The following is a 16,022-nucleotide window of genomic DNA, read 5'->3' as shown; positions in this document are numbered from 1 at the left end:
GATGGATAGATATGATAATGATATGGAAATGATGAAAATATGGAAACTACATTTTCAAAACATCTCAAATTATTCAATATGGAGTATGAGTGCCATATGCAGAAATCCCCTGACTTACACGCCTTGGCTGCTATCAATGAGGTTATTAATGGCTGTCTGAGGAATGATCTGCCACACTGAATGCACTTAGGCACGGAAATCATCAGGATCCGCTGCTGTCAGCTCCCTTTGCAATTGCCAACCAATGATGTTTCAGAGAAGGGAAACAAATCCTAGACAATGCCATAGTGTCCCAGAAGACGTTTTTCAGCACGACTATGCCACATGCTGCATGTTGCTCATGCTTCTGTGAGTAGCCATTGTGGCCTAAATGTGCCATCATGATCTGCAGTTTCCCTGAACTTCTCTTCCATCGAGCACCTCTAGGACATCATTGATCAGCAATTGCAAAAGGGAGCTGCCAGAAGCGGATCTTGATGATTTGCCCAAGTGCATCCAGTGCAGCAGAACATTCCTCAGACAACCATTAATAATCACAAAGTGCGGGGATTTCTGCACGTGGAGCTCATACTTGATACTGAATAAATCAAGAGGTTTAGAAAAGGTTTAAATTTTTTCATAATTTGCATATCCTTAACATTTCTATTCATCCTGTGATTTCCATAATTGCTCAACTTTTCCTTCTTGGTGCTGCAATTTCAATGTTGAGGAGTGATAAGATCTTATTATTGTCGTCAGTAATAGAGGATTTCCTGCTGGACTCTGCTTCCTGGATAATTATAATCTTGGCTGCTATATGGTCACCATGGTAATGGATTAGTATCAGCATTTGGAATTATAATCCATCCTATGTGTACTGTGCATGTGTATAGATTCTAAAATTTCTTCTAATGATAATTATTAATAATAAAAATCCAATATAAAAAAGTTAGATGTTCACATTAACCCATGCAGGCAATGAAAAAGTAGTATTTCTTCCATTAAACAACATATGGAGCAGGGTAACTAGAGTTGGGCAACTACAACTTTATGGTCCTGTGCTTCTTTGAAGTAACTTTACGGCAACATGGCCATCAACACAACCCGAGCTTTGATTAAGGACTGTATTACAGGTGGACTTACCCCCAAATGCCCCCAGCAGCACCTTCTGGTAGAATGGAAGTGGGCCCTTGTTATCCTGTGCCAGGCGGTCTCTCACTGTCTCATAGATGGCAAAACGGGTAAGGGAGTAAGTGATCTGTAGAGGAAGAAAGGTGCGAGTGAAAATTAGTAGGATGTACCTAGCTGTCCTGAGGATGTATATCGTAGCGGTATACACTAATAATATATATGTATATAATAAAGCATAAATGAGTACACCCCAACAGATTTGTCAGAAAACCTTTAGTTTCCTTTCAGAATAATTTTCTATGGGATACCACACTGCAAAATACTCCCTCAAATGTGGCCATTGATGGTAAACAAGATTTGTTATTTAGCACACCCAAAAAAGTAAATTTTTCTAACAAATTAATTCAAGACCATGTTGAAAAAATGAGAGTATTAGGAGCAAAGCTAAAGCTTAGACTACAACATTTTCATTAACCTAGAATTAAACTACAGGTAAGTCTAATTATTCATTAAACAGGTATTCAGCTGACTATAAAAGAGTGTTAAAGAAAATCCCATTCCCATTTCACGCCATCATCAATGGCACCACATGGAAGAGAAATGTCACAAGACCTGCTGAAGAAAAAAAGATTTCTTTACACCAGAAAGGTGAAGGCTACAAGGAGATCAGCAAAACTTTCCTCATCAGTCAGAATATTGCAGCAAAAGTGAAACAAAAACTTGAATTCTAAATTAGAATAGTGCAATAGGGGGCAATTACATCAGTCAGTAACGGGCTAGTCAGCCATCAGCTATTTATTTTACCAGTTATACCCTGGCAGAATGGTTATACAAGGTAAAATATAGTAATGCCAGCCGCTAATCTCTGCATGGAGGCCACCCCTTGATGGATAGACTGAATTGTTAAAAAAGGATATAAACAGTAAACCTCTGTGACATATTTGGCAATTAAGAGTTAACCCCCATAAATAACATCATTGAGCTCCTTAGCTGTGAGACCCCTCAAAATTACTGATAGTGACTATTCAAAAGTCTCAACTCTTAAAAAAATCCCTCCTAGGAATGACCAACACAAACTTGTGTTTTCAATACTGCACATTAGTTATTAAAGTGTTAAATAATAAAGGTTACATTATAATCGTTATAGAATCTTTAGTTAGGGTTTATTTGCCTCACGGCAATTTGGAAATAAGATGTTGTATATGTCGCCAACTTGTTCGTTCCACGCCTAGAAGACTTGGTGCTGTCCTTAAAAATCAGAGGTCATACTAAATACTAGATGTAGTAGTTTTTGATGTGGGATGCATTCATTTTTGCATCAAATAATTTGAGTAAAAATTAGAATTTTGTAATGAAAGTTGTATTATTAAAGAGGTTGCCCACTACTTTAAGACTGATGGCCTATACTTAGGATAGGTCATCAATGTCTTCTCAGCCGGGGTCTGACACCTGGCACCCCCGCCGATCAGCTGTTATCTGTGGCTGTGGCCGCCTGCTGGAAGGACTTACTTGCTGAGCTTGACCGTCTACTTGTAGTGGCTGCCGCGGGGTACTGCACATCCACCTCCTATTGATTTGAATAGGAGACAATCTCCTAGCTGGCCCACTTTATGGCCTGGCTGGGAGATAGTTCATTCAGTCAGTGACCTATATGAAGACTATTTTGTATCACTCTATGTTACTGCTTTGATTATACATCTTGAAATTGGATATAGGATCTTTGATCATTGAAGTGTCATCCTATCCCTTATTATGTATATATACACATGTACTGATTGCAATATATTATGACCTCTTTGATATATATTGTACAAACCAGGATCTATATACTTATTGTTTTCACTTTACCTTTGCTGTTTGTTAATGTCAATCATTGTCTGACTATGTCATTTTTAATGATTTTCAATAAAGTTTAATATTATAATTTTCTAGAATTTGTGGTTTTTATACACCTTTTTCTCTATATGATTGTTGGCAGCCACTACAAATACACAGCCAAGCTCGGCAAGTAAGTACTTCCGGCCAGCGGCCACAACCACTGATAGCAACTGATCAGCGGGAGGGAGGGGGTGGGTGTCGGACCCCGGACGATCAGACATTAATGTAAAAGTAGTGGACAACCTCTTCAACCTTACTTTCATGTTATGGGTTAAAAAATGTTCTGTGAAACTCAGTCTTGTCAAAATATTGGAAATTGTTCTTGTTTTCAGTAAGATATTAATTAAAATCTCACTTATCAAAGGGGGTGTACTCATTTATGCTGAGTGCTGTATAAGTATTATAATATATATATATACATATATATAATTTTTTTTTTTTATAAAATAATGGTGCAATTATTAGTGTGTAGCTCTAATACAAACACATATATTCTAAGAATGTATGGAGCTGCTGTCCTGGGGGATCAGACATTATACAGCCTTCTGGGGATCAGAAATAATTAGGGAAATGGAGTAAAACCCCCAGGAGAGATGGGGTAAGGTAATGTGTAAAATAATTAACACAGAAAGGAGAAATTATACTGCTGATGGGCAGAGAAGTGGCAAATGAGCTTTGCCACTGATAAATATAAAAGGTTATGGCATTGGGAGTGAAAATGCACTTTACCGTTACATACTAAATGGGAAATCAATGGGACAAGCTGGTATGAAAAAGCACTTAGGTTTCGCTAATCAACAGTACACTGAACTGATATAACCAGTGCCAGGCAGCAGCTGCCAAGGCAAATAAGATAATGGAAGCATCAAAGGAGGCACATGACAAGAACGTCCTTCTACCTCAAGGCATTAGTCACACCGCTAATAGAATATGGTGTACAGCTTTGGGCACCAATATACAAAAGCAGCACAGGGTTCAAGTGGGCAACCAAAGTAATAAAGGGAATGGGTGGAAGGCAGTGCCCAGAACGATTATCAACATTTAAGTTATTTAGTTTAGAACTGACCTAATAATTAGTTATCACATATCAAAGATCAGTACGGAGGTCTGTCTAATGATCTATGCATACCCAGAACTGTAACTAAACCAAGAGGGAATCCTCTACATCTAGAGAAAGCAGCTTTCTACCAAAAACACGAGCAGGGATTCTTTACTGTGAATTTACTAAAAGAGTGTAAATGGGGACAAAGGGTCTGGTTACTATATTAATGGAGACAGGCCTAGTAATTTATTCTTAGACTCTGGATAAATAGCAACATGATAGAGCCCTGATGAAGCATGCTGTGTGAAACGTGCGTCGGGTCAGCCAGGCACCTGGATTATCCTCCACTTTGGTTGGTACCATGCATTTGTTTATGCTGTATTTATTCCTTATACTACCCCTTTGTGAATCTCTCTGTGGTGAATGACATCGGTCTCCCATGCTGGCCCCTGCCTGACCTCAACTGCATGATATCTGTGATCCAACAAGGGCAGGAACACTTCAGCCTTGAATGGCAATTTACTTTTTTTTTTTTTTTTTTTTTTAAAGAAGGTAGAGACTAAGTCAGAAAAAAAAGTTAGCCGGTAATCTCCCCTTCAGTCCCAGGCTGTCCGATGCAGGCTACGAACTTTAGGATTGAGGACCAGACCATGCGATAGAAGATCAGGAAGTATCTCCCCCAAAAAAGGGAGCAGTCAGTGTGACTCTGGCTCCCTCGTCTTAAGTTTTGCTCCACATTGATGGAACCAAAGGGAAGGGGTAAAAAGCATAATCTACAGGTGCTTAATGTTAATGATTATGGCTTACAGCCAATGAAAAAACACAAAAGTCATTATCTCAGTAAATTACAATACTTTATAACAGCTTGAAAAATGTTTTTAAATCTGAAATGTTGGCCTACTGAAATGTATGTTCAGTAAATGCACTCAATACTTGGTCGGGGCTCCTTTTGCATCAATTACTGCATCAATGCGGCGTGGCATGGAGGCGATCAGCCTGTGGCACTGCTGAGGTGTTATGGAAGCCCAGGTTGCTTTGATAGCAGCCTTCAGCTCGTCTGCATTGTTGGGTCTGGTGTCTCTTATCTTCCTCTTGACAATACCCCATAGATTCTCTATGGGATAAGGTCAGGCGAGTTTGCTGGCCAATCAAGCACAGTGATCCTGTTGTTTTTAAACCAGGTATTGGTACTTTTGGCAGTGTGAACAGGTGCCAAGTCCTGCTGGAGAATGAAATTTCCATCTCCAAAAAGCTTGTCGGCAGAGGGAAGCATAAAGTGCTCTAAAATCTCCTGGTAGACGGCTGCGCTTACTTTGGCCTTGATAAACCACAGTGGACCTACACCAGCAAATGACATGGTTCCCCAAACCATCACTGATTGTGGAAACTTCACATTATACCTCAAGCAGCTTGGATTGTGTGCCTCTCCACTCTTCCTCCAGACTCTGGGACCTTGATTTCCAAATGAAATGCAAAATTTTATTTCACCTGAAAACAACACCTTGGACCACTGAGCAACAGTTCAGGTCTTTTTCTCCTTGGCCCAGGTAAGACGCTTCTGGCATTGCCTATTAGTCATGAGTGGCTTGACACAAGGAATGCGACACTTGTAGCCCATGTCCTGTATATGTCTGTGTGTGGTGGCTCTTGAAGCAATGACTCAAGCAGCAGTCCACTCCTTGTGAATCTCCCCCAAATTTTTGAATGGCCTTTTCTTAACAATCCTTTCAAGGCTGCGGTTATCCCAGTTGCTTGTGCACCTTTTTCTACCACACTGTTTCCTTCCACTCAACTTTCCATTAATATGCTTGGATACAGAATTCTGTGAACAACCAGCTTCTTTAGCAATGACCTTTTGTGGCTTACCCTCCTTGTGGAGAGTGTCAATGACTGCCTTCTGGACATCTGTCAAGTCAGCAATCTTCCTCATGATTGTGGAGCCTACTGAAACAGACTAAGGGACCTTTTTAAATGCGTAGGAATCCTTTGCAGGTGTTTTTCCTTAATTTTTCTAATTTACTGAACTGCTGTAAGCTATAATCATCAACATTAGCAGAAATAAAGACTTGAAATAGATCGCTCTGTTTGTAATGACTCTATATAATATATGAATTTCACTTTTTGTATTGAAGAACTAAAATAAATTAACTATTTGATGATATTATAATTTTGTGAGAAGCACCTGTAGGTGAAAATCCTCTTTTGGAATGAGGGAATCTACCATCACCCCCCTCAGGGGACTCCCTGGGGTTTAAAGAAATGAATGCTCTTAGGTGGTGATTTTCTCTGGTAGAAAATAAAACTGCACCTGGATGACTCCACAAACACAAGTCTTACTGAAGATTTGTCGATTCAGGTTCCATTTCCCCTGACTGGGTAGGTGATGAATTAGGTAAGCAGCTATGAGATGAGATTCTCCGAACCCCTTAGGTGATGGCCGGATAAAGATAGAATATTTTCATCTGCCTACTTGATCATTAAAGACCGGGTGATTTAAGTACAGTGGCTTGTGAAAGCTCTGATCTGAAAAATCCAGAGAGCAGCCCTATTGACAAGCTATCCTAATAGCTAAAAGGATAACTAGAAGCTGATCGACCTCTATTGTACAACCTCCTTCTGAGTTTCCAACTATTAGAAAGTCATCAAAGTAGGGTTTCAAGTCTCTTATTTTTTGGAGGGGGGGGGGTTTAAAATGTTCACCAAGGGGCATTAGATCAATCTGAACGAGTCCTGTGGCTTCTGGACTAGGAAGAGATTATTGCAAAATCCATGTCCGACTCCTACTTTTGGTCTCTGACCAGAACCTGTTTCTCTAATGAAACTAGTAATTCTTCCTCTAATATGGTTTGGTTTCTGTCAACCTTCTGGGAGGAGTGGAAGGAGCAACTGGTCCAGGACCCTGACCAACTGCATCTACCACCCATCAGCTGGCCAGCAGGCAGGCCCATTGACCTGGAAAGATTCTCAGCCTTCCCCCTACCCGGGGCCTGGCTTCAAGAATGCTTTGGCTGGCCCCCTCTTATCTGTGTTGGGTCGTTAAACAGGAATGCCTTGTTGTGAGTCCTGCTTTAATTATGGCTGCTTTTGCTGATACCTTGTCTCGGATTTCTACCACCGAAAGAACATTTTATTTCTAGGACTAGCACAAAGCATCATTTTAGCCAGATAATCCACAAACTGATTGCCAAAGCACCCTATGGCCTAAATTTTAAAGAATGGCAGAGTGGGAGGAAAAACCTAATGCTGTCTACTACTATCTGTACAGGTGGACGCTGTATTAGGTTTAAAGGAGGAAGCAGCCGCGTCCAAGCTTCTCCGAGGAAGGCATCTGTGTTTGCAGGTTCTCTCTTAATGACCCCATCAAACAAAATAGCGCTTTTTGCTTTTTTATATCCTAGCAATTGCTATATCAGTTCTAGAGGATTTCTCCCGCACTTCACATATCCTCAAATTGATATTTTCCTTTTACAGACATTAGGGGCCATAACTTCTATGGACAGGGAATATTCCATTGTAGATCTAACAGTATTAAGTAACTTTGTGGTATCGCCAACACGATGGGACGCTTTAATGTCGGGATAGCAGAGGAAGAGACAATAGGGGGTGTCACGTGGCAGTGGAGAAAAGCAGCTCGCTGCTTTTAATGAATTTTTTTCCAAGCTGCGGCCTCAATTAGGACTTCTAGCCGTAGCAAGGAGTTCGGTGTGAGGCCATAGAGGCAGCAGGGTAATGTCCTTAGTTGTGAACTGACTCGGAGGCCTTGGGGCTTCCAGCTCTAGGGTGCATAAAGTCGGTGTTTGGCAAGATGCCGCTCCTGCTTTTATAGAACGCTTCATAAATTTGAGTGTCATCCCTGTGCATGGGTCATGCTGATCTTCTCCGTATCGTTCCAATTTTTGTATATGTGCAGCGGAACCAAGCACCAGTCCTCCAATTCCTCCTCCCTCTTCCTTCATTAGAGACTGTGACCCGAATGCAGCGCCTTACACTGCCCAGAAATTCTGACTTCTAAAGCCTTTTCTCTACATCAGGCACATTCCTTGCGCTTATTTTTTTTTGACAAAACCATCCTGGCATTTGCCAATAAATCAGCAACTGCGTGATTATATGGTTCTCTCCCCCATCCTATGAATTGGAACTACCATGCTAGGAGGAGGTGTGACGCCCTGCTGTGCATGGAGCCACAGATCCTGGAGGGGTGCATTTCAGGTTTTCTCCACAAGAGGCCCTCAGAGCATACACACACCTCCACCTTCCACCTCAGACCACCAGAGGGAGCCTGATAGGGATATAAATAGGGATGGTGGAGCTAGGCAGCCCAGACAGTGATTCAGCAGTTTCTGCTCAGACACAGGAGAGAGTCTGTGAGTGAGTTCTCCTCAGGAAGAGAGTGGAGACAGAACAGTCTGGAGTCCACAGCCAGTTCCTGCAGAGTGAGACACAGAGAAACAGGTCAGTATGCAGTGGAGCTCAGTCAGACTCAAGCAGCTCGAGTTAAGTGAGCTAGGAGCGTTGCTGACGCTCAGAGAACAGCAGAAGAGGCAGCCACCTAACTGCCAGTGTGTATAGCCTAGTGAGGGCCCTAGTAGGCCGAAGGCTAGAGGAGTGAGTAGCATTGGGGGCAGAGGAGCCTTACCAGCTCACCCCAGAAACCATATCCCGGACACTGTGTCCGAGTCTGCAGGGATTCTTTATAATCCTGAATAATATGATGCATGCAGACTGTACCTTACCGGCCACCACCGCACTCTAATCAGCATCTCTGTTTATCCATTCCTCTTACAGGTACGTGACCCAACTTTTCCATCCTGATTTCCATGCAGCCTTCCCTATATCTCTCTGCTCCTACTATATACTAATGGTACGTGACCCAAGTTACACTACCCACCCCCCACTTTCATTTATGACCTTGTTTACTGAACCTTTGAGTATCCTACATCTGGTTCAGCCTTAATCAGATGATCAAGATGAGCACAGACCACTCCCCTCTGGTTCACAGCTGAATGCATTCTGTAGGCCATATATTGAGAACTAGGAGTCTGTGTCAGACTGAAGTCTGTGTCCCTCAGCTTAAGTGTCCATGAGCTGAAGTGTCTGAAATTTGAATTAATCCTGAATTGAACCTGAAGTGAACTGAAGGTACCTGGATACTAAGTCACAGTAAATAATGTTTGTTTTTGTTTTCACTCTCACCCCCTTAATCCTTCACTTCTTTCAACCACCCCTAATCCCTACACCTGGAAAGGAACTCTTTATCTCTCCCTCCATTCTCCCCACCCATCTCACCTCTTCCTCAGAGCTATTCCACAACATACAATCTTTTGTCTCCAAACACAGACAGCCACCTCATGCCCTCTCCTGCTCCCACCTAATAACGCTTTCTCTGCTCCTCCTTACTGCCGGCGACATCTCTCCAAATCCTGGCCCTCCTCACCACATCCCTACATTCACTTCCACCTCCTACTCCCGATCTATCCCAAACTCTCGTAACCCTTCTAACCTTACACCCATCCGCCCAGCCCCCGCTTCCCCAGTTCCACTAACAGGAGCTCTATGGAACGCTCGCTCTGTCTGCAATAAACTTTCCTACATTCACGATCTCTTCATCACTAACAAGCTTTCCTTCCTCGGAATCACTGAAACCTGGCTCACCCCCTCCGACACAACCTCTCCTGCTGCACTTTCGTATGGCGGATTCCACCTCTCCCATACCCCCCGCCCCAACGGCAAGCACGGTGAAGGAATAGGTTTCCTCCTCTCAGAAAACTGCTCCTTCACCCAGATCCCACTGCCGCCCGCAATTACTCTCCCGTCTTTTGAAGTGCACTGTGTGCGCATCTACTCCCCCTCCAACCTCCAACTGGCTGTCATCTACCGCCCCCCAGGATCAGCCACCACTTTCTTTGACCACTTCACCACCTGGCTACTTCATTTCCTCTCTGTTGACATCCCCACTATCCTCATGGGCGACTTTAACATCCCCATTGATACTTCCCTCTCAGCTGCCTCTAAGCTTCTATCCCTCACTTCCTCCTTTGGTCTTACCCAGTGGTCTTCCACACCCACCCACAAAGACGGCCACACGCTGGACCTCATCTTCACCCGCCTCTGTTCCCTATCTAACCTCTCTAACTCACCTCTCCCTCTCTCTGACCACAACCTACTCACATTCTCTTCTCTCTCCTCCCCGGGGCAACAATCCCCACTCCACAAACTTGAATACCCTCGTAGAAATCTCAAACACCTTGACCTACACTCTCTCTCTGAATCCCTCCTCCCTCTTACAGACATTAGTTCCTTACATGATGCAGATGCTGCTGCCACTTTATACAACACCACAACAGCTGCAGCTCTCGATTCGGTCGCCCCCCTCATGCATACCAAGACTCGCACAATCAACAGACAACCCTGGCACACCAGCCTAACTAAAGAACTGCGACGGGCCTCCAGGGCTGCTGAACGTAGATGGAAAAGGTCCCACTCCCATGAGCACTTCATCGCATTCAAACAGTCCCTCACTACCTTCAAGTCCACACTCACTGCAGCAAAACAAACATACTTCACATCTCTCATATCCTCCCTGTCCCACAACCCCAAACAACTATTCAACACCTTCAATTCTCTCCTCCGTCTCCCAGTGCCTCCTCCCTCTCCTCTTATTTCAGCCGAAGACTTTGCCTCATTCTTCAAGCAGAAGATTGACACCATCAGACAAAGCTTTTGCCTAAAGCCCCCACAGCCCCTCCCCACACCTACTCAACCCTCCTCCTCCAAAACTACATTCTCCACCATTTCTGAAGATCAACTTTCCTCCTTACTCTCCAAATCACACCTCACCACCTGTAAACTTGACCCAATCCCGTCCCACCTCATCCCAAACCTTACCACTATCTTCATCCCAGCCCTAGCCCACCTCTTCAACCTGTCACTAACAACTGGTGTCTTCCCCTCATGTTTCAAACATGCCTCAATCACACCCATCCTCAAAAAGCCCTCCCTTGACCCATCCTCTGTGTCTAGCTATCGCCCCATATCACTTCTCCCCTATGCCTCAAAACTACTGGAACAACATGTCCATTCTGAACTGTCCTCCCACCTCTCCTCCTGCTCCCTCTTTGACCGCCTACAATCTGGTTTCCGACCGCACCATTCTACTGAAACTGCACTGACTAAAGTCACAAACGACCTACTAACCGCCAAATCTAAGCGACACTACTCTGTCCTCCTCCTCCTAGACCTGTCATCTGCCTTTGACACAGTGGACCATTCCCTCTTACTACAGACTCTCTCATCTCTCGGCATCACAGACTTGGCCCTATCCTGGATCTCCTCATACCTAACAGACCGGACATTCAGTGTCTCCCACTCACACACCACCTCTTCATCTCGCCCCCTATCTGTCGGTGTCCCCCAAGGTTCAGTTCTAGGACCCCTGCTCTTCTCCATCTACACCTTAGGCCTGGGACAGCTCATAGAGTCTCATGGCTTTCATTATCACCTCTATGCTGATGACACACAGATCTACCTCTCTGGACCCGATATCACCTCCGTATTAACCAAAATCCCACAATGTCTGTCTGCTATTTCATCCTTCTTCTCTGCTAGATTTCTAAAACTTAACATGGACAAAACAGAATTCATCATCTTTCCGCCATCTCATTCAACCCTCCCAACTGACCTATCCATCATAGTCAATGGCTGCCCACTCTCCCCAGTCCCTCAAGCTCGCTGCCTCGGGGTAACCCTGGACTCGGAACTCTCCTTCAAACCACATATCCAAGCCCTTTCCACTTCCTGCCGACTCCAACTTAAAAATATCTCCCGGATCCGCACATTCCTAAACCATGAATCTGCAAAAACACTAGTGCACGCCCTCATCATCTCCCGCCTTGACTACTGCAACCTCCTGCTCTGTGGCCTCCCCTCTAACACTCTCGCACCCCTCCAATCTATCATAAACTCTGCTGCTCGACTAATCAACCTGTCCCCCCGCTATTCCCCGGCCTCTCCTCTCTGTCAATCTCTTCACTGGCTCCCCATTGCTCAGAGACTCCAGTTCAAAACCCTAACCATGACATACAAAGCCATTCACAACCTGTCTCCTCCATATATCTCCGACCTAGTCTCCCGTTACATACCTGCACGCAACCTCCGATCCTCACAAGATCTCCTGCTCTACTCCCCTCTTATCTCCTCCTCCCACAACCGTATACAAGATTTCTCCCGTGCTTCCGCCCTACTCTGGAACTCTCTACCCCAACGTATCAGACTCTCGCCTACCGTGGAAACCTTCAAAAGGAACCTGAAGACCCACCTCTTCCGACAAGCCTACAACCTGCAGTAACCACCGCTCCACCATACCGCTGCACGACCAGCTCTACCCTCACCTACTGTATCCTCACCCATCCCTCGTAGATTGTGAGCCCTCGCGGGCAGGGTCCTCGCTCCGCCTGTACCAGTCGCTGTCACACCAGTAAAAGGTACAGAAGCAAACCGTGTGTGTGTGTGTCCCCTGTTCTTCCTTGGACCCGGCTGGGTCACCGCCATATCGTGCACCTCGTCAAACATCACTGCCCTGAGGCCTAGCTCCACCTGTGGGGAGCTACACCATCAAAGCTGCCGTAACACCGGCCTCAGTCGACTGCCGCAGCGCTGGTGATCCTCACCAGACACCACAGGTGGCGTCACGAACTCTGACATTTTATTTTCCCCTTTTTTAAGAGAGACCCCAGGGTACGGGCCCGGGAGCCGACCACCGCGACGTCCCCCAAGACCAGGCATTAAGGCCCGGGCGCCGAGTAGTCCCCATCCCCTGGGCACCACAGAGGATTAAGGTCATCTGTTGTGTCACCACTCGGCATCGCCGGTCCATTCATTCGGTCAGCAAGCTCTTTGTCCAATTGGTGAGGTTCCTTTAACAGTAGAATGTGAGCACTACTCCAATTGGAAGTAGGCCTGCACCAAGTCCAACAATCCAGCATGCCGTGGTCCATATGGTCCTGTCCTCAGAACCAGGGAGCAGACGATCAGATGACCTGTGAATACGCGCACACACACGGCATCTTCTGAACTCTGAGCAGAACGGCGCCCCTCTAATTCCAGGAAATCACCTGGAAAGCAGGGCTAGGACAGAGAGGCCCAATCAGCAGATACCTGCTGGCTGAGTCCTACTCCATCCCTCAGTGATGCCTCCTGCCAAACCCCTGGAGAAATTTCCCCAGGTAAGAAACCAAAAAAAGAAGAGCTCCATCCTGTAACTTTACCCTGTAGCGCACGACTGTAGGTCTCCTTCAGGAGCAGGAAACCGCTCTGAGGCGTATGGAGAGGTTCCGCCTTTTTATTCTGTAGGTTTCCTGCTCCTGGGGGCAGATCCTCGCTCTCTGTACAGCGCTGTCAGGGTGGAAGGAAAAATAGATGCCACATTGATGGTAAAAACACATGGACCAAAATAGATAAAAATTCTATCTGGCACAATGGAGACCATCATTTTACAGTATATCAATGCTGAGCTGCCGTCACTCAATGCTGGTGTGCAGTTACAGCCGCCGCTCACTACATACTAAGCGGTGACTTGAGCCTACACGACTGAAAGCCGGAGGCTGCGAGAGGAATGAAGTTCATTTCCTCCTGGTAGCCAGGCTGTCAGTGCAGCGGCCACACAGCTTTAGAACGCTATTAATCTGAAGATTAACAGTGTTTTGGGACTTGACAGGTTCCCCTTTAACTAATTTTTAGTTAAAAATACTTGCATTTAACCTGACATCAGCAAATTGCATATTACTCTGACCCTATGCTTCTGCAGGCAAATGAATGGCAACAATGTTGTTTCTAGCCAAGCCGTACCTTTAATTGTTGTGGCATAGCTCAAAAATAAAAATCTATCTACTTGTGTGAAAAAAACATTACTCTGCATCATTAGGGTGGTACAGTATCCCGGTTGAGTCACCGAGTCATCCTTGTACAGTGACATCGTAGTAGACGTTTCTAAAATAGACGTCAGAGCAGGCGTTCCTGAAATCCCCAGTATGGTGGGACCCAGGATAAGGGACATATGCCAGAATGGGGGATATATATATTCCCAATCCAGGGCATATATACATATATCAGAATAGGGCCCAGGATAAGGACATATACCAGGATGGGGCCAGTATGAGGGACATATATACTAGGGTGGGTCCAAATCTTGCACCAGGGCCCATCAGACTCTAGTTACATCACTGCTCGGCATGGTGACGTCAGAGCAGAAGTTTCTGAAATCCCAAGCATACTCTTGAATTCTGGGCTCAGAACACCACTGTTATGTGAAGTGAGTCGAGGTGTCACCTCCGCATTACCAAGTTTACTGCCCATGATAAAAATCAGGAGTGGCTCACAAGATAGATCTTGATCATGTGTAGAAAACTTGGTAAGGCTCAGAGGTAACACCCTGACCCACTGTGCATAACAGAGGTGTTCTGAGCCCGGACCCTAAAACAGCATTCGGGGGATTGCAGAAACGTCTGCTCCGACGTCGCCATACCGGGGATTGCAGAAACGTCTGCTCCGACGTCGCCATACCGGGGATTGCAGAAACGTCTGCTCCGACGTCGCCATACCGGGGATTGCAGAAACGTCTGCTCCGACGTCGCCATACCGGGGATTGCAGAAACGTCTGCTCCGACGTCGCCATACCGGGGATTGCAGAAACGTCTGCTCCGACGTCGCCATACCGGGGATTGCAGAAACGTCTGCTCACACGTCGCCATACCGGGGATTGCAGAAACGTCTGCTCACACGTCGCCATACCGGGGATTGCAGAAACGTCTGCTCACACGTCGCCATACCGGGGATTGCAGAAACGTCTGCTCACACGTCGCCATACCGGGGATTGCAGAAACGTCTGCTCACACGTCGCCATACCGGGGATTGCAGAAACGTCTGCTCACACGTCGCCATACCGGGGATTGCAGAAACGTCTGCTCACACGTCGCCATACCGGGGATTGCAGAAACGTCTGCTCACACGTCGCCATACCGGGGATTGCAGAAACGTCTGCTCACACGTCGCCATACCGGGGATTGCAGAAACGTCTGCTCACACGTCGCCATACCGGGGATTGCAGAAACGTCTGCTCACACGTCGCCATACCGGGGATTGCAGAAACGTCTGCTCACACGTCGCCATACCGGGGATTGCAGAAACGTCTGCTCACACGTCGCCATACCGGGGATTGCAGAAACGTCTGCTCACACGTCGCCATACCGGGGATTGCAGAAACGTCTGCTCACACGGGATGATGTTCTGCCCGAATGACTCAGTGTAACTTTTTTTTCACACAAGTAGGTACATTTTTATTTTCAATTGGCTGCAGGAGCCTGTGATCAGATTAATGTGCAATTTGCTGATATCAGGTTCCCTTTAAGTAGAAAAAATTACCCTCACAAGTGTCCATATCTCTTAAAAAGGACTTGTCACCAGGTCAAAAGTGGGCAGTTTTTGCTTTCACTTAATTCCTGATGCTCCCCTGAGTATTACGATATTTTTTCTTTGTAAATCTGCCACCTGATTTCAGAGACATGGCCCGATATACAAGAGGGTGTGGTTCACATAATTCTCTGGGTTGTGTCTTTAAGCTGCTGTGCTTAACTTGGCAGGCAAAATTAATAAAAGATAGATATAGAGATGATTTTATATATATATATATATATATATATATATATATATATATATATATATATATATATATATATATATATATATATATATATATATATATATATATATCATGAATTATAAAAGTATATGTATATAGGGTTCGTATGTCAACTCTAACATTGGCATTTGGGTGGACACATTTCTAATCATAGAGCAGCATACATCAGCGCGGTGATCGGCACTGCAGTAATAGTGTGGTGTTCAGTGGAGACTTGACCTGGACGTGTGGTCAGGCTCCTGGTGGTGATGGGTGGGCTCACCGGATCCTCTCACCTGTCTGAACAGTGACGCACTCAGG

The 16,022-nt window shown here is 45.3% G+C and overlaps 1 protein-coding gene and 1 non-coding gene across 2 annotated transcripts in view; both read right to left on the bottom strand.

Annotated features, from left to right (window-relative positions):
• SLC25A10 (solute carrier family 25 member 10) overlaps positions 1-16,022 on the bottom strand; it is a 39,471-nt gene that overhangs the window by 17,822 nt on the left and 5,627 nt on the right. Inside the window, exons 2-3 of the mRNA XM_073684203.1 lie at positions 15,998-16,022; positions 1,123-1,237 (exon numbers count right to left, since the gene is read on the bottom strand). The exon at positions 15,998-16,022 is cut by the window's right edge and continues 95 nt beyond it. Of these exons, the coding sequence (XP_073540304.1) occupies positions 1,123-1,237; positions 15,998-16,022 (140 nt within the window). The remainder of the gene's footprint in view (positions 1-1,122; positions 1,238-15,997) is intronic.
• Positions 7,847-7,953, bottom strand: LOC141151323 (U6 spliceosomal RNA). The gene has a single exon (XR_012247010.1). It is a non-coding gene; the product is annotated as a U6 spliceosomal RNA (small nuclear RNA).

This window comes from Phyllobates terribilis, unplaced genomic scaffold (assembly GCF_046119375.1).
Source record: "Phyllobates terribilis strain yellow unplaced genomic scaffold, ASM4611937v1 Scaffold_5__5_contigs__length_657084704, whole genome shotgun sequence".
NCBI lineage: Eukaryota > Metazoa > Chordata > Amphibia > Anura > Dendrobatidae > Phyllobates > Phyllobates terribilis.
Note: the sequence above shows the minus strand (reverse complement) of the source record. Positions and strands in the feature narration are given on the sequence as shown.